The sequence below is a fragment of the Eschrichtius robustus genome, chromosome 2 (genome assembly GCF_028021215.1).
Source record: "Eschrichtius robustus isolate mEscRob2 chromosome 2, mEscRob2.pri, whole genome shotgun sequence".
Lineage (NCBI taxonomy): Eukaryota > Metazoa > Chordata > Mammalia > Artiodactyla > Eschrichtiidae > Eschrichtius > Eschrichtius robustus.
Genome location: NC_090825.1, coordinates 179,245,572 through 179,268,373, shown reverse-complemented (window position 1 = coordinate 179,268,373; position 22,802 = coordinate 179,245,572). Strand labels below are relative to the sequence as shown.

The window sequence follows — 22,802 nt, the reverse complement described above, 5'->3', positions numbered from 1 at the left end:
TGAATGAATGAATGCTAAGAATGCTCTGGCCCAGGGCAAGTGGTGAGACGGGGTGGGAGGGACGGAGGCTGGTGGCAGCCTGGCCCAGGGTGGAGCCCGTGTGTTGGGGAGGAGTCTTCAGGAGGGGCTGGGACCCTCTCCTCCTCTGTGACTTGCAGGTCCAGGCCAGGTCCCTGGGGGAGGGGTGCCATTCTGCCTCTCCAGGCCTGGTGGGTCCTTGGGCTGGGCTGCGGGTCCCCCTCCTCCCTGCTCTCAGCCGAGAGCCCTGGGGCTCTGGCGGCCTGCCTGGACTGACATCTTCCCAGGGCGAGCATGAAAGATCCCGCTTCAGCTGGAACACACATCTGCCTGGGCGGGCCACAGCCTGGCACTGCCGACTCAGCTGCTCACCCAGCCTCTCTCTCTCTCGCAGACTCAGGGCAGACGGCGGCCCCGCCCGTCCACCCATCTGGCTGTGGGTCTGGCAGGGTCTGACTGAAGACACAGCAGAGGTGACCCCTGGGAGGCCCCCCAGGGCTCAGGACAGCCTGCAGGGGGACAGGAGATGGCCTGGCTCAGCCCACCCGTTGTTCAGATGGGCCCATCCCTCAATGCCCTTGAGTCCCACCTACTGTGTGCAGGGACATGTCACATCGCCACCCTCATGGTCCTGACCTCCAGGTGGGTGAAGTCACCCAATATGATGTCAGGCCTGAAAGCGCTAAGAAGGCCAGAGGGTCCCTGGAGGCCAGCAGTGGTCTTCCACCCCTCTCCCTGTTTCTCCAGGCCTTTCCTTATCTCTGCTCCCCATCTCTCCTTTGCGCAGGACACTCTGGTTGAGCTGGGGTGGGGAGCGGAGGCTGGGAAGAATCCTGGGCTTGTGGCCTATGTCACCTGACGCCAGGAATCACTCCCCAGCCTGACTCTAGCCCCAGAAGCAGAGCCTTGAGCGTTCTCCCAGATCTGGGGGCCTAGGGGGCGGGGGCTGGCTGGAGCCTGAGCCCAAGGGGCAGAGAAATGGGGTAGCCCAACGGGGCTCACATGTGGGCATCCGGTGGGAAGGGGTGGCAGGCCCTGGGTCCCCCTGTGACCCTGGGCACTTCCCCACTTTAAAGCCCACCAGCCTTTTGGGAGAGCCCCCCCCCCCCACTGTACTTTAGGGCCTTGTTTGAAGGTGGGGATCCTCAGCACCCTCGGGTGGCTCTTCCTATTGGCCCAATTCGGCCTCAGTTTCCTCATATGCAGGAGGTGGGGGAGAGGGGGCCACGGTGGGACCTGGGGACTCCTGGCCTGACCCCACTTTGCCGCTCCCCACACAACACGTCTTTGTCCGGGGGGGGGGAGGGGGGGCTCAAGTGACAAAGCAAGGGCTCGTGTGGCCTTTTATTATGGAAATTCTCAAACCTATAGAACGGATGGAGGCTAGTATGGGGGCGGCTCCACTTCTCCGAGCCCCAGCGTCAGTGGTTACCGCCCCGCTGTGTCTGGACAGAGGCGAACCGAAGCGCCAGGAGAAGGCCCCTCGTCAAGGTCGCACGCGGAGGCGATGACCTTGGGCGCGTCCTTCTTTTTCGCGGGCCTCAGTTTCCCCTTCTGGGACTAGGCTTGATCGGGTCTCCGAGGCCTCGAGCCGCGTGACCTTGGGCCGTCCCAGGGCCGGCGGCCTCAGTTTCCCGGGCGCGGGACCCGTGCGGGGCGCGCCGGGAGTGTGCGCGGGCAGAGGAGGGGCTCCCGCCCCCTCCCCTCCCCCGCGGCCGCGGCTCCGCCCCTCGCGGCTCCGCCCCGCCCTACCCCCGCCTCCCCCCCTCCCTCGGGCTCGGGCCGGCGGCGGCGGCGGCGGCGGCGGCGGCTCCGCTCCGCACTGCCCGGCGCCGCCTCGCCATGGACGCGCGCGGGGGCGGCGGGCGGCCAGGGGAGAGCCCGGGCGCGACCCCCGCGCCGGGGCCGCCGCCGCCGCCGCCGCCGGCCGCGCCCCCGCAGCAGCAGCCGCCGCCGCCCGCGCCCCCTCCGGGCCCCGGGCCGGCGCCCCCTCAGCAGGCGCCCCGGACCGAGGCGGCGCCCCCGGAGGCGGCGGACGAGGGCGGCCAGCGGGCCCGACTCCGCAGCCGAGACAGCTCATGCGGCCGCCCGGGCACCCCGGGCGCGGCGAGCACGGCCAAGGGCAGCCCGAACGGCGAGTGCGGGCGCGGAGAGCCGCAGTGCAGCCCCGCGGGGTCCGAGGGCCCGGCGCGGGGGCCCAGGGTGTCATTCTCGTGTCGCGGGGCGGCCGCGGGGCCCTCGGCGGATCCGGGCGCGGGGTCCGGGCCGGCGGACGAGGCTGGCAGCGAGGAGGCGGGCCCGGCGGGGGAGTCGCGCGGCAGCCAGGCCAGCTTCATGCAGCGCCAGTTCGGCGCGCTCCTGCAGCCGGGTGTCAACAAGTTCTCGCTGCGGATGTTCGGCAGCCAGAAGGCCGTGGAGCGGGAGCAGGAGCGCGTCAAGTCGGCGGGGGCCTGGATCATCCACCCGTATAGCGACTTCAGGTACAGCCGCCCAGAGGGCCGGCCGGCCAGCGCGGAGGGGCACGGCGAGCGGACGCGCACCAGGGTCGTCCTGGGAGCGCTTTGGGCAGGGCGGGGCGGTGTGCCCCGCGGGTGACCTCGGGGCCCCTCGGTGACCTCCGGCGCGTCCGGGACCCGCCCCGGAATGACCTGGGCGAGCGAGGCGCGCGCCCCCTCCCACGCAGCCTGACATTCCCCGCCCTTCGGGTGGGCGCACGTCACGGGCCGCAGGACCAGGGTCCGAGCGCGGAGGGGCGGAGAGGACGAATAGAGGGGAACGTGGGCGCCGGGGAGGCAGCGGAGCGGAAGGAAGGGCGCCCGGGAAGGACGCGCCCCGTAGAGGCTGGCGGAGAAAGGGTTAAGCGGACACGCCGAGTCCCAGGGCCTCCACCTGCGCCCCGCGCCGCAGGGAGGCGCGTCCCGGGTCCCTGGGCCTCGGTATTGCGCAAGGAGGGGACACTGTTCGTGCTGGTGTCCCCCGGCTGTGTCTACTCTGAGCCGCATCAGTTCCAGCGGCTGGGTGGTGCGCCCAGGTGTCAGTGGTTGTGTAGATGCTGATGTCAATTAAGCCAGTTGGTGCGTGGAAAGCCTCAGAGCAAGGCTGGAGCAGGGTCACGCCGCCGCCTACGTTTGCAGCTCCGTTCCCGGGCGAGCGCTGTGCGGCCTGGGAGTGTGAACGATGCACAGCACTGCAGGCCGTGTGTGTGATCACGAACATGTGACTGCGGCGGGCGGGGGCCGAGTGCTCTGGGGGGTGTGTCTGCATGGTGGATCACTGGTGTGTGTTGGGGAGAGAGGGGGTGTGTGTGCACCAGCGGGCAGTGGGTGTGAGGTGTGTGCGTGGTGTGTGTGTGAGGTGATGTGTCCGTGACTGGGATGTGTCAGCTGGGCTGCAGAGGGTCTTCCCCAGGCCGCCGGGCCATGATCTCAGGGCGGGCACGGTTTCAGCACCACGGACAGCAGTCCAGCGGCCTCCGAATCCTGTGACGCCGCGTGTCTCCCCTCCCTCAGGCCTGAGGTCGGATTCCTGGACCCCCAGAGCTGGGAAAGGGGAGCTGTGGGACTCTGCCTTTCCCTGGCCCCTCCATATCCCCTGTGCCTGACAACTGGGGAAACAGAGGCCCAGGGGCACACAACTCAGGAACGGAGGCTGGAAGAATGTCCAGGATTCCAGCTCCTCACCCCTCAGACCATCCTGGGAGGTGAATGCAGCCTTGACCGGTGGCTTTGGGAGAGGCCAGGGGGCCCAGATGGGGTGCCTCTGGATGGTCCCGACCGGCATGGGGGCTCAGCACCCCTCTGCAGATGGTTCCAGTCTGTGAAATGGGGATGAACTTGACTTCCAGGGCTCCCTGGCCCACCTGGCCCCTCTGTGAATGGGGGCTAAAGCCAGCTGGCTGGAAAGGGACGTGGGGGCCATGTGGGCAGGGGGAGGTGGCTGCAGAAAGTAGCCATTCCTCTGTCCCCTCCAGCACATCCGCCTGCAGCATCCCCAGGGCTGTGGGTGGCCCTGGGCTTCCTCTCAGCTGCAGAAGGGGTGGGGGCTGCCGGGAGAAGGAGCTGGGCGTCCCCAGCCTTGTGCACGTCCAGCACAGTTGCCCGTGGGTCCCTGGGCAGATACACTGTAAACTGGGGGTGAGCAACGGGGTGGGGCTGAGGGAGGGGTGAGTAGGGCCTGTAGCTGGGACTAGGTGAGCCAGTCAAAGTAAAACACCTTAAGAGCCTGCCAAGCTGGGGTGCTGCGGGGCCTCTACAAGCCCCCACGTTTTGGGAACCCTTCTAGACCCCTCGCAGTCAATGTGGAGACAGACCCCCAAGCACATGATCGGAGAAGGGCTTCCTGAGCCCCTCTTGGGCCACAGCACCTTAAGAATATAGATCCAATCCTCACGTCAGTTGTGAGGTGGCTCCCGCAGCTACCCCAAATTTACATGCGAGGAGAGGGGCTCACGGAGAGGTAAAGTCACTTGCCCGAAGCCACACAGCTAGTCCCCGGCAGAGCAGGGGTTCACGCCTGGGCAGGCTGGCCCCTGAGTCTCCACTTCTGGACTGTCAGGCAAGCTGGCCCCTGGCCGTGTCCTGTCCAGGCCAAGAAGAAATGGGAGGAGAAAGGCATCCTGGGGATTGTTCAAGATAAGGGGGTTGCCCAGGGGGAGCTGTGGGTCATCTCTGTGTCCTTGTGAGTGTTAGTTTTAGGACCCGTTCGTGGAGCAGTAGGGAGGGGCCTTTCTGGATCTGCTTGTCCACACTTGGCTCCGTTTGTCCTCATGACCTGATGGTGCAGACACCATCCCCGCTGGTGCCCGGGTAAGCCCTGGACAGCTTTTAAAAGGGAAACGGGGCCGTGAGACCGAGGCTTCCTCCCCAGCCCCAGGCCCTGCCCAGGGCCGCGGCATCTCCACTTCCTTGAGCTACAACTTTGTTTAAAGTGGCCCGGCACCCACCTGGCACGGAGAACGGAACAATTCATGTTTGGTGAACTGGAACAGCCCTGGTCACGCCTAGCTCCTCGGGCCACATGGGCTTCCAGGGAGGGCAGGCGTCTGCAGAGTCCTCGGGGAGGGGGGCTCTTGAGGAAGGTGACCGGACCGAGGCCGGAGGAGCAGGAGTGCATTGTCCGGGCCGGGCTGCAGAGGGGCTGGGGCAGTCTGCGGCGAGGCCTGTGCCCCCTGCGCGTGGCCTGGAGTCCTCTCCGGGCTTCCCTGCCTCGGTTTCCCCAAATGCGTGGTGCAACCCATTCCTCTCAATCCGGTTGATGTCTGCACTGCCCATGCGTTCAGAAGCGGCCTTTTTTCCTTGATACGCTTACCTGCCTCTCCCCCCACCTCCATGGCGTCCTGGGGCCTGACATGTCGGGGGGTGGGGCCCAGGATGGTTTTGGGAACCTGCCGAGGGGCACACATGGGTGCCAGGCAAGGCCAGTCAGGTCGTGAGCCCCGTTTCCTGGCAGCTTTGGAACAGCCCCAACCCTTTCTGAGACGTGTCTTCACTTCTTCTTGGGGCCATGAGTAACACTAGAGCTGGTGCCTGGACACAGATGTTCTAGGAGCTTCCATGGGGGTGGGGGAGGGGAGAAGCATGTTCGAGGGACAGTAGGAAGGATTCAGGTTCAGGAGGGTTGGTTTTCCTTCTTTGCACCCTGAGGTGCATTCCTGAGTCAGAACAAGCATGAAGACCACCCCAGAGCAAAGCAGGGAGAGCGGCCGAGGGGCCTGCATGGAGGGTCACAGCCTGGACCACTGCCTCCCGGAGGTCCTGGGGCCCTGGCAGGACCTTCTGGCCCTGCCCCCAAAATGTATGAAGAAGAAATACAGTTAACTCCTTCACCTGGCCACCCCAGATTCTAGAGGCCAGAGAGAGGGGTTCACGGGAAGGGGGAGAGCTCAGAGGGGAGGGCGTGGGTGGTGGTGCCCCAGGCGGGTAGGGCCCGGCTGCAACTCCCCACCGCCCGTTCTGGACAGTCCGCTTTTTCTGCCACTTCCTCCACCTCCTTAGTTGGTTGTCACTTGGTGGTCAAGGCAGCTGTGGCCGTGTGGGAGCGTGGGCAGGTCTGGGGGGGTAGAGGCTATATCTCCCTAGAGAGAGTGTGGGCAAGTGGCTTCCCACGGCCTTTCACCCCGTTCCCGAGTCTGTATGTGCTTCTGAGGTCTGACCTGAGTCTCTCCTGCTGCTGCTGAATTTCAGTTCAATGTTCCCGAGTTGTGTACCGCCGGGAGGCCTGCCTGGTGTGTGGGGAAGAGATAAGTGGGTCCTTTTCCTGGCCCTCAGCGGAGTTCAGACAAAGCCAGGACAGGTGGATGCTGACCTGTATCTGTGTGAACATCCTGTGGGGTCCCTGAGGGCCTGGGGTGGTGGAGGGGCTGGCCTGAAGATCCAACATGGCTGGAGGACTTCTCCTGCCCCAGATGGCCCTACGGATTAGCAGGAGATCAGGATGAATCAGCTCATGAGAATAAACCCTGAATTATCCCCAACTGGGGCGGTGGTGAGGGGCGGAGGCCAGAGTCCCCGGTTCTGAATCCAGCATGAAGGCACTCAGAGTGGGGGGTTGGTGGACATGCCCATTACCCAGGTGGGAGGATTGAGGCCCAGGGCCCACCCGGCTGGGAGGAAGGACGCTCCATGGTCCCTGTGAGGGGTCAGGGGCCTGAGGTGGCCGAGGCCCCCCTCCTCACTCCACTGGTTTCCTGCCAGAATTTGGAGTTTCTGGCCCCTGAATTCCCTGCTTTAAAAATGTCACGTCCCCACACCCCCTGTTTCAACATCCATGAGCTGGGGGTTCAGGGGGACACTGGGGGGCCTTCCTTAGCTACCCAGTTGCTCAGGACAGACCCTGCCTCGCTTCCCCCTTCAGCAAGCCCAACCCAAATGCAAAGAGCACAGGCTACCCCGCTTCCTCCCTGGACGCCGCCCTCTGCCCCTTCCTTGCATTCCAGCTGCTGGCAGGGGCATCTCAAGATTCACGTTTGTCCTTCTCACTTAAAACCCGCCATGGCCTCCACGGCCCTGCAGAGCCCGGCTCCCGCCGCCTCTCATCCCTTCTCACCTCCCTTCACACCCCTGCTCCAGCCACAGGCCTCCCGGCCGCCCCGAAAGGCAAACTCCACGCAGCCACGGGACCTTTGCACTTCCCGTTTCATCCGCCCGGGGTGCAGTGCCCGCACTCTGCCTAGCGGCCCTTCTCCATTATCCACCCACATGTCACTTCCTCTGAGAAGCCCCCTCCCAGCCCACCCTGGCTAAAGTGGCCCCTCTGAAGCATCCCACTCATTTATCTGTCTGTGTGGAACGCCTGTCTCCCCCCTGGGCTGGGGGCCCTGAGGGAGGGCTGGGTCTGTCTGGTCGCCACGTGTCCCCCAGGCCTGCAGACAGTCAGCCCCGCAGTCTGCCCTGTCTTGGGATCACTCAGGAATCTTCCCCCGCAGGAGTCTCCGTTTCCCAATCCCTGACACCTGCCTGGGATCCGTAACTCACATCCGAGGGCTCAGGCCCTAATAATCCATCCCTAGCTCATCCTTAATCCCTGACTGCCCCTCTTCCCGGCCCCTAATCCCCTGGGATTTGCCCGATCCTATCCGTAATTCCTGGACTGCTTCCAGCCTGGTTCTTGGTTCTCTGACCCTGAAGGGAGGGAGCCGCTACCCTTGTTAACAGCGTCCCTGAGCAGCCACTTCAAGCTCCCAGGACACCCCTGCCCCTCATCTGGCCCTGCCCTGCCTGGTCCTGGAAGAACAGGGCTGCTTATGAGCTTCTGGAATTGGAGGGGCCCCAAGCGCTAGAGACAGGAGGGTGACAGCATGGTCCTGAGCTCTGGCCCGGAGGCCTGGCCGCCTGGGTTCCGTCATTTCACCACCTCCCACCTGGGTTTCTCCATCTGCGCAGAGAGAAGGGTCGGGGCAGCTGCTGGAGCGGGAGCTGGGCCCACGGTGGGGGCCCCGCTGACATCAGAGCCATGTGGGTGTGGCGCCCGGGAGAGGGTTCCAGGCTCTCCTGTCCGCAGGGCGCTGGGGGTCGTTGCCGCTGAGCCCCCGCTCCCCACCGGGAGCCCCAGCCTTGCTGGTCTCTCAGGGCCCAGTTCCTGTCCTGGCACAGGCAGGAAGCGGGATCTGAGTGTTTCCCGACGGGGCCCGTTGTTTGTTAGGAAGGACTTTTCAATACGAGGTTTAATTACTGTCCCTGAAGGCCCTGGGTAGCTGAGGGCTGACTCAGGCCCCTGCAGGCCCCGACCACATCCCAGGGGTCTCTGGGCCCCAGCGGTCTCTGGGGCAGCCTGATGCGGGAGGGGCTGCCGCGGTTGGGCAGAGGAAGCATTGTGGCTCAGAGAAGGAGAGTGATTTGCCCTGGGCTGCACAGCCCAAGGGGGCGGGCAGGGCGAGGAAAGGGGGTGCTGGGGAGAGGGACCTGGATCCTCTGCCCCAGGCCTCAGTTTTCCCCTCCTCCTACCCAATTCCAGGAACACCAAGGGCCACAGGCCTGGGGGTGGCAGGCTCGTTTTCAGGTCTTTGCACCCCTCCCTGGCTGGGCCACCTCTCTGGTCTGTCAGTGGGGAAGTGTGCTGCCTGCCCCCCACCCCCAGAACAAAAGGAGGGAACGTCTATGACGAGTCACCTGTGAAGGAGGAGGCCCTCCCCATCCTGGCCATTTACACTGTGGCTACCCACCCCACCCCCCCCCCCAGTAGTTTCTAGGCCCCTGGATTGAGATTGTTTCTAACCACCCCGCCTTGGTTTCTAGGCTCCTGCCCCTGGCCTTCAGTTACTTCTTCCTGCTTGCTTTGTCCTTGGGCGTGAGCCCTTCAGCCCCGAACTTGGGGATTAGGATCGACCACTGCCGTGGACGCTGCGGGGGTGGAGATGGGGAATAGGCAGGTGCGGCCCCTCAGTCAGGTTGGGGCTGAGTCCCTGGGGATCTTGAGGATGAGTAGATGCCCCAGATCAGAGGTCTGAGCCCAACACCTTGTCTGGCTTTAGGCAAAGGAAGGTCTTGAATTTGGAGCAGTCATTTGGGTTTTGCCCTTAACACTCACCCCAGATCATGTCAACCCTTTCAGCTCTCAAGGGAGGGACTTGCCCAAGGTCACACCTACCAGTGGGCGGGAGCCCAGGTTTGGCTGCTGTCACCACGGTCTTAGACATTGGGTCCCTTCCAACCTTGGCTCTTGCAGACCAAGCTGCTGTGAACATCTTGTTACAAATCACTTATTAATTTTTTTCTCTTCCTCTTGGATGATTTCCTTGGGATCAATTCCCCAAAGTGGAAGGCCTGGATCACCCGGCAGGCGCGCTGCTGTAGCTCTTCCCTCGGGGGGCTGCTCAGAACAGAGCCAATTCACAGTGAATCCCAAAATAGGGAGCCCAGTGCGGCCATGCCAGCGCTGGGGTTTACGGCTTTCTGCTCATTTGGGAGAGTCCTTCCAGCCCCTGGGAACCTCAGTCTCTTCTTCTATCCATCCAGGAGGAGCCCAGGGAGTGGCAGGCTTTGAGGGTCCCCCAGGCCTGTCCTGCCTACACATGCTAGAGCCTTCTCCAAGAGGACATGGGGACTCCGGCCATGATGGGGAGGGCGCCGGGCCTATGGGAGAACCCTGGAAACCCACCGCGGGGGTGGGCGTTTCTCCCTGCACCGTGATGGGCAAAATCAGACGAATGACTCTGTTCAGAATTTGAGACCCTCCTTTGTCCGAATCTAGACAGGGAGTGTGGGCTTAGACCCCGATCTGGGGCATCTACTCATCACTGAGACCCTGGGCCTCGGAGGTTTTCTCTTTATGTATATGTGTTAACAGAAATATAAGTTAGCCTTTAACCATTTAAAAGTGTACAGTCAAGTGACATTAAGTACATTCACAGTGTGGTGCAGCCATCCCCCTTATAACTCGCCAGAACTTTTTCATCTTCCCAAACAGAAACTCCCCGGCCCCTACAGTCACACACCCACTCTGTGCCTGTGGATCGGCCTGTCCTGGACGTTTCCCATCAGTGGAATCACACACCGTGGGTCCTTCTGTGTCTGGCTTCTCTCACTGAGCATCGTGGTCTCAGGGTCCATCAACGTGGTAGCGAGTGTCGGGGCTTCTCTCCTTTCCGTGGCTGCGTGATGCCCTGTGTGTGGAGGGACACATGTGTTTGTCCATCCACTGGTGGACACTCGGGTTGCTCCCACACTCTGGCCATTGTGCCGTGCTGGTGCACAAGTGTCTCTTTGAGTCCCTGCTTTTGAGTCCTTGGGTGAAGGCCCAGGAGTGGAATTGCGGGGCCACATGGTAACTCTAACTTTCTCAGGAACCAACAGGTTTCCCTTGGAGTGGTTTTGATTCCTATTTTATCAATTGCCGCAGGGCTGGGCATCTCTCCACGTGGCCTTTGCTGCCTCTGTCTGTCCTCATGGGTAAACGCTGGACTCAGAACACTGTGCCCGGCTGTTAATATTCCTCAAATGGACGGGCCTTTTTCTGGGAGCACAGAATTCCCGGGTGGAGTTTTGGAATTGACCTCCAGGACTTCTACGGGTCCTGGGCATATCTGGCCAGTCATCCCTTTTTCAAGCGTATTTATCACATGAAACATCCAAGCCGTGGCCAAGTCCCATCCCTCAGTCTCTTCCGCCACACGGCCCTGCGCTCTGCCGGGCAGGCCTTGGCTTCTCCCTTTCTCCCAGACGGCCTGGCACCCTGGCCTCTGCCCGGTCCCCAGCCCCCCCGGGTGCTTCCTGAAATGGATGGACAGCAAGTGCCCCCTGTTCAGCCTTCCGGTGCCCCACCGGGAAGTCCGGCCAGGGTGGGGGTCCTGCACCTGGATGTCAAACTGGGGGTGTCCAGTGCCCACCCGGCACCTGCAGCCCCCGGCCGCCCAGCCACTCAACCCTCCTGGCTGCAGTTCCCACCCCCCACCCCCACCCCCACCCCCACCCCCCGCCCCTCCAGCCCCTCCGCTTGTCTCCCCCTCCTGGCTCGGCCCTAGTGCTTTTTGGACGGCAGCCTTGTGCCAGGCACGTTGGGCCTTCTTGGTCCTGGGAAACATTTAGTCAATTTTTGAGCGGCCTCTTGGACTCTTCCAGGTTTCCGGCTTCTTCAAGGAGAGAAGGTCAGGCTGGGCCGGCGAGAGGGACCTGGGCTGGGGGAGCCCAGCCGGCAGTGGAGTGCTGTCTGGGGCTTGGGAGGGCTTCCTGGAGGCGGGGTCCACACTAGCCGGGGCCAAAGTCTCAGCTTTGCCGGAGGAGGCGAGCGCTGGGCTGGTCCTCAAAGGCGCATGCGCGCGTGGTGGGGCAGGCAGGCTCCGCGGAGGGCCCCGCGCAACGGTGGAGGTGTGACCGCATGACCGGCTGCACCTCGCCCCCAGGTTCTACTGGGACTTCACCATGCTGCTCTTCATGGTGGGAAACCTCATCATCATCCCCGTGGGCATCACCTTCTTCAAGGACGAGACCACGGCCCCGTGGATTGTGTTCAACGTGGTCTCGGACACATTCTTCCTCATGGACCTGGTGCTGAACTTCCGCACGGGCATCGTGATCGAGGACAACACGGAGATCATCCTGGACCCCGAGAAGATCAAGAAGAAGTACCTGCGCACGTGGTTCGTGGTAGACTTCGTGTCCTCCATCCCCGTGGACTACATCTTCCTCATCGTAGAGAAGGGCATCGACTCCGAGGTCTACAAGACGGCGCGCGCCCTGCGCATCGTGCGCTTCACCAAGATCCTCAGCCTGCTGCGCCTGCTCCGCCTGTCGCGCCTCATCCGCTACATCCACCAATGGGAGGAGGTGAGCACGGCTGCACAGTCGGCGCAGGGGCGGGGCCGTGGGCGTGGGCAGGGTCGTGATGAGCGAGGAGGAGTGGTGACGCGGCTGCAAGCGTGGGGTCTGTGGGGTCGTGATGGGCTGGAGCGGGGCTAGGATGTAGGGGCGCGGGGTTGTGACGGGCGAGGGAGTGGTGATGGGTGAGGATGCCGTGATGGGACCCGGCCGTTGGCTGCAGGAGGGGGCAAGGAGGCACCAGGAACGAAAAGGCGGGGCCATGATGGGAGACTCTGGGCGGGGCTACGGGGGTCCAGGGCCCTGGTCACAGTGAGAGGATAGGGTGGGGATACAGGCAAACGAGCGGGGTCATTGGGTGGGCGGAGTTACAGGGACTGTAGTGAGGGGCCTAGGAACCTTAGGGGTGGAACCCGGGCCTCGGGGCGGTGGGGGGGGGGGGGCACGGGGCGTGGTCACAGGAGCTTGTACCCGGTGGAGGGTTGGGGGGGGGGGTCACAGGGAGCGCAGCATGGACCCTTGACGCATCCGCACCCCTTCCCTTCCTTGTACCCTGTAAGAGGCGGACTCCACAGCCCCGGTGGCAACGGGGAGACTGAGGCTTCGAGAAGCGAAATCACGCCCCTCTCCCCCAAGTTCAGACCCGCCTCTGGACTGAGTGTGACCTGATTCCTGAAGCCCGTGGCCACCACGCGGGCTCAGAGTCGCCGCCACTGTCCAGGACAGCAACTAGGCTCCGAGGCGGGGAGCGGGCGGGGACAAGGCTGCGGAAAGAGGCCGTGGTCCCGGGAGAGGGCAGTGGGCAGCCGGCCAGGCAGAGAGATTTGGGCGCCCGGGGCGGCAGGCCGGGCAGGGGGCCATGTGCTCTAGTCTGGGGTGCTGTGCTGCATTACCTTGAAAGGCAACGGGTCTCACAGGAGCGGGGGCCCCACCGGCCGCGTGGGGGGGCGTGGTGAGGTGGGGCGCCGCCCAAGGGGAGTGGGCCCTGCGGAGGGCTTCGTCCTCCCACCGCCCGGGTCGCAAGAGGCCGTGGGCGGAGGCCTCTCCCTCGCACACCGTCCGCGGGGCTCTCACGGGCGCCGCCCCACCCCCCAGATCTTCCACATGACTTATGACCTGGCCAGCGCCGTCATGCGCATCTGCAACCTCATCAGCATGATGCTACTCCTGTGCCACTGGGACGGCTGCCTGCAGTTCCTCGTGCCGATGCTGCAGGACTTCCCGCGCAACTGCTGGGTCTCCATCAACGGCATGGTGGTGAGCCCCGAGCCCCCCGCCCCACATCCGCTCCCGGAGCGCACGGCGCCTGAAACACTCCTCTGGGGGTGAGCGCCCCTCTGGGCTGCTATCCGACTTCGAGCCTTGCCTTGCAGACCCCGGGACCATGGAGATCTTGGACCGTTTGAGGGCTATAGGGCAGTTTCTGTCCCCCAGAGATCGCATCATCTGCTTACTGTGCTTTGCAATGCATTCCGCGTTTTAATTTGCATACATGTATTTAAAAGACAGTTTTACATCATAGTCCTCAAATGGAAAAGTGGTATCATGGGCCGTGAGAAATAAAAATTGGAGACTCACAAGCTCCTATTACTTCCTGGCTGAGATGCTGAGTGTTAAAAGCTTTCCTCCTGCACGTGGGGCACGGGGCAGGTGGGCGTTGACGGGCGGGAGCAGCGGAGGGAAAACCCGCGGGTGCCCAGCCCGGCGCCTGGCACAGCTGCCTGGCTGAGGCAGCTCATTGTCTGGCCGGACACCCAGGCATGTGGTCCTGTTTCCTGAACGGGGCCCGCTGCCCCCTCGCCTAGCCAGGTCAACTGAGGACTGGGAGGGGGCTCCTCCTGGTCCTGCCTGATGCCTCCCCCCTCTCCGCCCCTCTGATCAGATTTCAGTGTCCCCAGCTCACTGTCTCCGGGGTCCCCGGAACTTTCCCATTCTCTTGGCCTCACAGACACTCTCATCAGAGGCTGAAAGGTGCTGGGGGCTCGTGAGCCCCCAAGGCTAGACTCTGGCTCCTCTGAGCCTCAGTTTCCCAGGACTGAAGTGGGGAGGCAGCTTCAGACCCGCACCTGCTGCTGAGTTGTTGTGACGTGTGTGCACGTCGTGTCAGCGCCTGAGTCTCACTTTCCCTTGGTTACCTCTGGGAGACACGGAGCTCACCACCTGGATGCCTGGGGGAGGACGGGCAGGCGGGGCCCTGGGTGGGGGGGCTGTCAAGGGGCTCCCTGGGGGCCGCGAGCGCCCACCCACCCGCCCACCCGTGGCCTTGCAGAACCACTCGTGGAGTGAGCTCTACTCCTTCGCGCTCTTCAAGGCCATGAGCCACATGCTGTGCATCGGGTACGGGCGGCAGGCACCGGAGAGCATGACGGACATCTGGCTGACGATGCTGAGCATGATCGTGGGCGCCACCTGCTACGCCATGTTCATCGGCCACGCCACCGCCCTCATCCAGTCGCTGGACTCCTCGCGGCGCCAGTACCAGGAGAAGGTGAGAGGGGGAGGCACCCCCGTGGGTCTGGGGGTCCACCCCACATCCCCCCAGCTCTGTGCGTTGTGCTCAGGACAGCGGCCAGGGGGGAGTTGGGGGGAAGCATGGGGACCCCAGAGGGGCCTGTGGCTGTCATTAGGAGTGGACCCCCCCCCCACCTCAGCGGGGGAGTAGCTCCCGGAAGGACAGTGAGAAAGCTCAGGGCCCTGAGGAGGAAGGAAGTCTGGAGCCTGGAGGGGGGCAGGGCAGGAGGGGTTGAGGGAGACACAGGCCAAGGAAGGGGACAGGAGCTGGAGGGGTCCGAACAGGACAGAGCCAGTCCGAGGGGCATCAGGGGGCTCCGGGCGGGGGGCAAGGTCTCTGGGCCATCTCGGGAGGGGCTGGGGTGCTGGGGTCGCTAAAGGACACGGGGGAAGTCTCTGGGGGAGCAAGGATGTCCTGGCACTTGGCCTTGGTGGGGGAGCCTCCGTGGAGCCAATCCGAGGGCTGTGGGCCGGGAAGGGCCGAGAGAGGGCGGGTGCGACCCCACAGGCCAGCCCTTCCTGGAGGTCAGCCTCAGGCTTCACTCTGCCTCAGTCTCCCCTCCGTAAGGCCAAGGGTGGCCTGGTCCCTGGGACATCACCCCATTGGCCCTGCACTGCCATCCGATGGCTGACCTTTGCCAGGCAGCTACAACCCCCCAAGCAGTGCCCAGCAGTCGGGTCGGCTGGGTCAGCTGGGCCTGGTGCCAGGCACCCCGGCTGTCCGGAAGCCACCGGCCTCCCACCCAAACATAAGCTGGTGCCGCCACCCGCCTGCCGTCACGGGTTCCGCTGAGCTCAGGGCAGCTGTGGCCAGGCGGGGCTGGGGCGGAAGCGGGGCCAGGGCTCCCCTGAGGGTGCCATCCTGTGGACAGCAGGGCCTGGCACCCCTTCCTGGTGCCCACACCCCTACCCTGCTCAGGAGGAGCTGGGCTGATTTCTAGAAAGATCATTGGGGAGGGAGTCAGGGCCACCAAAGGGTCTGGGATCTCTGGGGCGGGGGCCAGTCCAGCCCCCTCTAAGGGCTGGGGGTGGGGTGCTGGTGGGGGGGAAGGGTTGCCAGATGAAATTCAGGACGGGACTTCCCAGTGGTCCAGGGGTTAAGACTCCACGCTGCTACTGTAGGGGACACGGGTTCCACCCCTGGTAGGGGAAGTTCTGCATGCCGTGTGGTATGGCCAAAAAAAAGGAAATTCAGGACATAGCAATAACTTTTTCTTTTTTTTAATTCATTCATTCATTATTGGCTGCATTGGGTCTTCGCTGCTACGCACGGGCTTTCTCTAGTTGCAGTGCACGGGCTTCTCATTGCAGTGGCTTCTCTTGCTGCGGAGCGCGGGCTCTAGGCGCGCGGGCTCAGTAGTTGTGACGCACGGGCTTAGTTGCTCCGCGGCATGTGGGCTCTTCCCAGACCAGGGCTCGAACCCATGTCCCCTGCACTGGCAGGTGGATTCTTGACCACTGCACCACCAGGGAAGTCCCCTGCCCAGGATATACTTATCTGGGGCATTTTGGTCGTTTATCTGAAGTTCAGATCGCCCTGGGCATCTCGTATGGTGTTATTGTTAAGTCGAGGCCCACTCGGGGCGGGGGCTCGGGAGCACGGCCGCTGACCCGGCCCCCCCGCCCTGTTACAGTACAAGCAGGTGGAGCAGTACATGTCCTTCCACAAGCTGCCTGCTGACTTCCGCCAGAAGATCCATGACTACTACGAGCACCGCTACCAGGGCAAGATGTTCGACGAGGACAGCATCCTGGGCGAGCTCAATGGGCCCCTGCGGGAGGTGAGGTGGGGGTCCGCATGCGGAGGAGGGTCCTGGGGGAGCCCCACGGGCCCCTGCAGGAGGTGAGGGGCGGGGTGCTCACTCCAGAGGCTCCGGGGAGGGTCCTTCCTGCCCCTCCCAGCTCCTGTTGTAGCCCATGGTGCTCGGTGTCCTTGGCTTGTGGACACATCACCATGGCCTCTTCCTCCATCTTCACGTGGCCTGTTCCTGTGTCTCTGTGTCCCCTCCTCTGTAAGGACACCAGCCACTGGGTTCAGCACGACCTCATCTTAACCAATCACACCTGCAAAGACCCTATTTCCACATCTGGCCCCGTTCACACGTACCAGGGCTCAGGACTTCAGCGTATGATGGTGGTGGGCAGACAGTTCAACCCGTGACCCTCAGCAAGCAGTTACTGGGCGCCAGCTGTGTGCCCTGCCCTGTTTCCAGGGAGGTGGTGCCAGAGGGGAAGCTCTGGGAGGGACGGAGTGGGGAGGGGCTTGGGGCGACTCAACAGAGGCAGGTGTGAGCCTGCGTGGCCCTGAGCAGGGAGAGGAATGGGCACTAGGATTTCTTCTGAGGGTGGAGGTGCCTCCCAGCAGGCAAGCACTGTGGCTACCTGCGCTGAAAATATTCGCTTGGTAATTATTCTCATTCATTCACTCGTTTACAGACAAACACCTCACAGACCACAAAACGCATGAAATACCATGTCGAGTGTATTCAGAGTGGTGCCACCACTGCCGCCTAATCCCATGGCCTGGCCTTCCCGGCCGCTTAGGACACCCGGCCCTCACTCCCCATTCCCCTCCCGCCAGCCTCTGGCGACCTGTGTTTGATCATTACTTAGGTGTTTACATAAAGTCAAATTTACAAAACCAGATATATTCAGAAAACGCCCGTCTTCTGTCCTGTCCCTCCGCCCGGTTCCCTCCTGCTCTCTCCATCCATTTTCTGCCTTTTTAACACAAAACAAAGGCGGGCAGGCTTCCGGGGTGTCCGTGCCTGGTGCTCCCTCTCTGGGTCCTGTTTGCTTTGCGGGAGGAGCTCGCGGCACAGGGCAGAGGCAAGAGTGGGGTCGGGGCCCTGCCGGTCTGTCCAGATTCCCCTCCGAGGGCGCCACGAGGGACACCCTGGATACGGTCCCAAAACGCCCAGGTGAGAGGTGTACCCCTCAGTGCGATTCTCTTATTTTCCTGCCATCAGGGGCTTATTTGCATTTCTCTTTCTGGAAACTGTTCATAACTTTTGCTTGTTTTCCTACAGAACTTTTGGTCTTTTTGTTGTTTTTATTTATTTATTTATTTATAAAAGATCGGGAGCGTTTTATTTATTTATTTACTTTTGGCTGCGTTGGGTCTTCGATACTGCGTGCAGACTTTCTCTAGTTGCGGCTAGCGGGGGCTACCCTTCGTTGCGGTGCGCGGGCTTCTCATTGCGGTGGCTTCTCTTGTTGCAGAGCACGGGCTCTAGGCGCGCGGGCTTCAGCAGTTGTGGCTCTCGGGCTTAGCTGCTCCGTGGCCTGTGGGATCTTGCCGGACCAGGGCTCGAACCCGTGTCCCCTGCATTGGCAGGCAGATTCTTAACGACTGCACCACCAGGGAAGTCCCTGGCCATTTGTCTTTAAAACTTGCTTACTGTGGTTTGTTTCCCCCACGTGTGGAATTTTTATGCCCTGTACATCAGGTGCTGCATGTATGCTTGCTGTACACAGTAAGTGTTCAATGTGTGCTTGTGTAACAGAGCAAGTGTAGTGTTCAGTGTTTGCCTTCTGTACACAGCAGGTGCTCAACACCTGACTGCTGCACATAGTAGGTTCTCAGTATCTACTCTCTGCGGACATCAGGCACACAATACATGCTCGCCGTATACAGCAGGTGCACAATACCTGCTTGCTGTACACACCCAGGCTTTAGAGGAATTTGCCCACGTTTTCTTCTAATACTTGTAGAGTTTCATTATTGGCACGTAGACCCCCTATGCCTTTGGAACTTATCGTGGAATCTGGCGTGAGGAAGGGATCCAGGCTCATCTGCTGTGGGGCTGGACCATCTGGCTCTGCCCCGAGACTTGGTGGGGGAGGGGCACCTTAAGCTGAAGTTCCCTCCTGCTTGGGTCTATTTCTGGACTTTTCATGTGTCCCATCAGCCTGTCTGCTCTGTGTGTGCCAAACCCACTCTGCATCGCAGAGGTCTGCAGTGTGCCTTGGTGTCTTAGAGGGTGAGTTCCCCCTCCCTGATCTTCTTTGTCACAGGCTTCCTGCTACTTCTGCTCATTTGTTCTAAATGAACTTGACTAGCCCTGGTTATCGAGAAGCGAGCCGGGCGGCATTTCCACAGGGCTCTGTGACCTGTATCCCTGCCCGGGGAGAATGGGTGTCTTCCATCTCGAAGATGGTGAGCAGTGCTCTCTAAGGACACAATGTGTTCAAGGCTCTTCTGTGCCTCTGGGAGGGTTTTCAGAGTTTCCTCACATAGATTTGGCCATGTCTTGGTAAACTCGTGCCGTGCCATCTTACTTAGCTCTTCATGTGGGTGGAAGTGGGGTCTTCTCATCCATTACGTCTTCTTCGGAGTGGCTTTTGTTTGCATGTACAAAAGCTGTGGATTTTTTTTTTAATTTATTTATTTTTGGCTGCGTTGGGTCTTCGATACTGCGCGCTGACTTTCTCTAGTTGAGGCGAGCGGGGTCTGCTCTTCGTTGCAGTGCACAGGCTTCTCATTGCGGTGGCTTCTCTTGTTGCGGAGCATGGGCTCTAGGCACGCGGGCTTCAGGAGCTGTGGCATGCAGGCTCAGTAGTTGTGGCTCGCGGGCTCTAGAGCACAGGCTCAGTAGTTGTGGCGCACGGGCTTAGTTGCTCTGCGGCATGTGGGATCTTCCCGGACCAGGACTCGAACCCGCGTCCCCTGCATTGGCAAGCGGACTCTTAACCACTGCGCCACCAGGGAAGCCCGATTTTCTTTTTAAGATAAGCAAAGAGCCCCATCATCAGGGCACACCCGATGGATGTTCCATCAAGTGAAATCCCCACATGACCCCCACCCAGATCAAACACGGAGCATTTCCATCCCGCAGAAGCTTCTTTGCCAAGGATAACCGTCATCCTGACTTCTGCCACCGTGGATTCATTTTAAGGCTCTTGGTTTTCATGTTGGTTTTTTTAATCACTTGCTATTTTGACTAATTTCCCTTGTTACAGTTTTCCATTGACTCTTCTGGGTTTTTCAGGCAATCCCATTAATACAGATAGTAAAGAGATAGTTTTACTTTTTCCTTTCCAATCCTTACGTTTCCGAATGCTCTTCCATGTCTAACTGCATCGGCCAGTATTGCCAACACAGAGTTCAACAGTAGAGGATCCTGGGAATCTTTTCTTGATCCTGTGTCTTTGGTGGCAAAACCTCCAGTGTTTGCCTATTAAGATGCTGGCTTTCAGGCTAACGTGTTAAATCCCTTTCACAAACTGAAGGTCTGAGAGGTGCAACAGTCCCAAAGGTAGGGTGAGATGGAGGAGCGGGTGTGTGCCCTGGCGTCACCCCCGCCTCCCACCCCTACAGGAGATTGTCAACTTCAACTGCCGGAAGCTGGTGGCCTCGATGCCACTGTTTGCCAACGCCGATCCCAACTTCGTCACGGCCATGCTGACCAAGCTCAAGTTCGAGGTCTTCCAGCCGGGTGACTACATCATCCGTGAGGGCACCGTTGGCAAGAAGATGTACTTCATCCAGCATGGGGTGGTCAGTGTGCTCACCAAGGGCAACAAGGAGATGAAGCTGTCCGACGGCTCCTACTTCGGGGGTGAGTGTCTGTGGGCAGGGGTGCCGGCGGCAGACGGAGGTCAGTGTGGGGAACCCAGGGGCAGGGGCGTGGCTGGCACGCGCAGCAGGAAGGCCCTGGGGCGGGGGGGGAGGCTGGACTGCTCCGCTGGCCGGGAGGGCCCTGGGGACAGCTGGCTGGGGCCGTTGGGTGTGGCCCAGCAGTGAGGACACTGCCCCTGACTGCACGCAGAGATCTGCCTGCTGACGCGGGGTCGGCGCACGGCGAGCGTGCGGGCTGACACCTACTGCCGCCTCTACTCGCTGAGCGTGGACAACTTCAACGAGGTGCTGGAGGAGTACCCCATGATGCGGCGGGCCTTCGAGACGGTCGCCATCGACCGCCTGGACCGCATCGGTGAGTGGGCCCAGCGGTCAGCCTCAGTGGCTGTCGGGGGGCAGCCTGAGCAGCAGGGTGGCATGGCCCAGCTGACCCTCAGGGCCCCTTCTGACCCCCCCCCGGACCAGATTCCTTGACCCACTTTCTCCCTTGGCCAAACACGGCCCCGGTTTCCCAAGAATGGGGAAATGGGTGTTTCTGCTCCCTAGGCAAATGTTTGAGCACCTACTGTGTGCTGGGAGGTGTAGATGTGGCCCACGAGGCTGACGTGGTGGCCACCCTCAGACTTGTCATGGAGGAGGGGATGTTGGGGGGACTTCCTTATGACTCCAAGTGGAGACCCAGATGGGTAGGCGTTGCCGGTAGAAAGACAGAGGCATGTCCTGGGAGTGGAGACAGCATGTGCCAAGGCCCTGAGGTGGGAGAGGCCTGGGGTCCAGGGACTCAGGGAAGCTGGGAGGGAGGCGGGCACCAGGCACATGAGGCCACAGGGCTGTAGAGGAAGGGGTATGGGCTGTAGGTCAGAAGCACTGGGGAGCCATGGATGATCCTAGCCAGGGGAGGACCTGATCAGATGTGCACTTTACGAGGGTGGGCGTATGGAGGAATCTGGTGGCCTGGCCTGTGTGTGGGGGGCTGGCTTTGGGTAAAGGGAGAGGTGGGCGGGGGGAACCCCAGAAATGGCTAAGGACTTGCTGAAGACTAGAGCAGGATTCAGAGAGGTAGAGGCCCTTGGTGCTATGTGTGGGAATAAAGACAGCGAATGGCTGGAAAAGCAAAATGGGGTGCGGTAGGGAAGAGTTGTTAAGACTTCCCACTACACAGAAAGCACTCAACATGTTTATATTACAAGAGGCGCTTAAAATTTTGCTCTGTACAGTGTTCACTTAGATGTGTTTCCTGTATACAGTAGGCACTCAACCCATGCTTGCTCTGTACACGGTAGGCATTCAGCATGCCGGCCGTGTACAGGCAGGAGTCTACGTGTGCTGCTGTGCACAGTAAGTGTCTGATACCTGCGTGGTGTACACAGCAGGTACACAATACATGCTTACTGTATACAGGAAGTGCTCCATGCATGCTGGCAGGATTCGGGTGTCTCATACTTGCTTTGTGTGTGAAGCAGGTGCTTGATGTGTTTGTTTGCTACACACAAAGGTGCTTGATTCATGCTTGCTGTATACGGTAGGTGTACAAGTTCAGCTTCCTATACACAGCAGACACTTGGCATGTTTGCTGTATGCAGGAGGGGCTCCATTCGTGCTGGCTGTACAGAGCAGGCACTCAGATGCAGGCCTACTGCACGCAGAAGGTGCTCCACGCATGCGTGCAGTGCACGGCAGCAGGCACCTCTGACGCGCCCCCCTCCCCTAAACCAGGCAAGAAGAACTCGATCCTGCTGCACAAGGTGCAGCATGACCTCAACTCGGGCGTGTTCAACAACCAGGAGAACGCCATCATCCAGGAGATCGTCAAGTACGACCGCGAGATGGTGCAGCAGGCCGAGCTGGGCCAGCGCGTCGGCCTCCTCCCGCCGCCCCCGCCGCCCCCGCCGCCCCCGCCGCCCCCGCCGCCGCAGGGCGCCTCGGCCATCGCCACGCTGCAGCAGGCTGTGGCCATGAGCTTCTGCCCGCAGGTGGCGCGCCCGCTCGTCGGGCCCCTGGCGCTCGGTTCGCCGCGCCTTGTGCGCCGCTTGCCCCCCGGGGCCGCGCCCACCGCCGCCTCGCCCGGCCCCGCGCCCGCTGCCAGCCCCCCGGGCGCGCCCTCCAGCCCCCGGGCACCGCGGACCTCGCCCTATGGCGGCGCGCCTGGCTCCCCCGCTGCGCCCCGCGCCGGGCCCGCACTGCCCGCGCGCCGCCTGAGCCGCGCCTCGCGCCCGCTGTCCGCCTCGCAGCCCTCGCTGCCCCACGGCGCACCCGGCCCCGGCCCCGGCCCCGGAGCCTCGGTGCGCCCGGCCAGCAGCTCCACACCGCGCCTGGGGCCTGCGCCCACCGCCCGGACCGCGGCGCCCAGCCCAGACCGCAGGGACTCGGCCTCGCCCTCACCCTTGCCCAGCGCCACCAGCGGACCCGACCCGCTGGACTCCGCGCGCTCACGCCTCTCGTCCAACTTGTGACCCTCGCGCGCCGCCCTGTGGCCCAGTCAGGCCGGGGCGGGGCTGTCACTCAGACCAAAGCCATGCCATTGCGCAGCCCGGGCCGCCCGCCCCAGAAGCCATAGAGGAGACGTAGGTAGTTGTAGTCGGACGGGCGACCCGGGCCGGCGGGACACCCCCGCCAAGCCACCCATCGCCCTGCGCCCACCCACATCGCCCCTGCCCCTGGCGGCCGCGCGGGCGAGGGGGCTCCCTTCACCTCGGTGCCTCAGTTCCCCCAACTGTGAAGCGGGGACAGGCCGGCCGGGGCCGAGGGGAGAGGGCCGTGGAGCCCCACCCGCGCCCGCCCTCGCCCTCGCCCTCGCCCTCGCCCTCGCCCTCCAATGAGGATCTGTTTTTAAGTGCAATACTTAGCCCGCCGGCTTCCCGCTGCCCCCATCGCGCTCACGCAATAACCAGCCTGGTCCCTGTCCACGCGCGTCCGCGGTGACCGCCCCAGAGTGGGCACAC

At 62.3% G+C, this 22,802-nt stretch overlaps 1 protein-coding gene across 1 annotated transcript; it reads left to right on the top strand.

The window, feature by feature from the left end:
- The first annotated feature begins 1,860 nt into the window (after window positions 1–1,860).
- On the top strand, window positions 1,861–22,362 carry HCN2 (hyperpolarization activated cyclic nucleotide gated potassium and sodium channel 2). The gene is made up of 8 exons (XM_068537460.1): window positions 1,861–2,498; window positions 11,354–11,777; window positions 12,864–13,025; window positions 14,038–14,256; window positions 15,914–16,060; window positions 19,600–19,840; window positions 20,051–20,215; window positions 21,577–22,362. Exons 1-8 carry the CDS (start codon window positions 1,861–1,863, stop codon window positions 22,311–22,313), a joined length of 2,733 nt encoding a protein of 910 aa, XP_068393561.1. The 3' UTR covers window positions 22,314–22,362.
- Window positions 22,363–22,802: the final 440 nt, after the last annotated feature.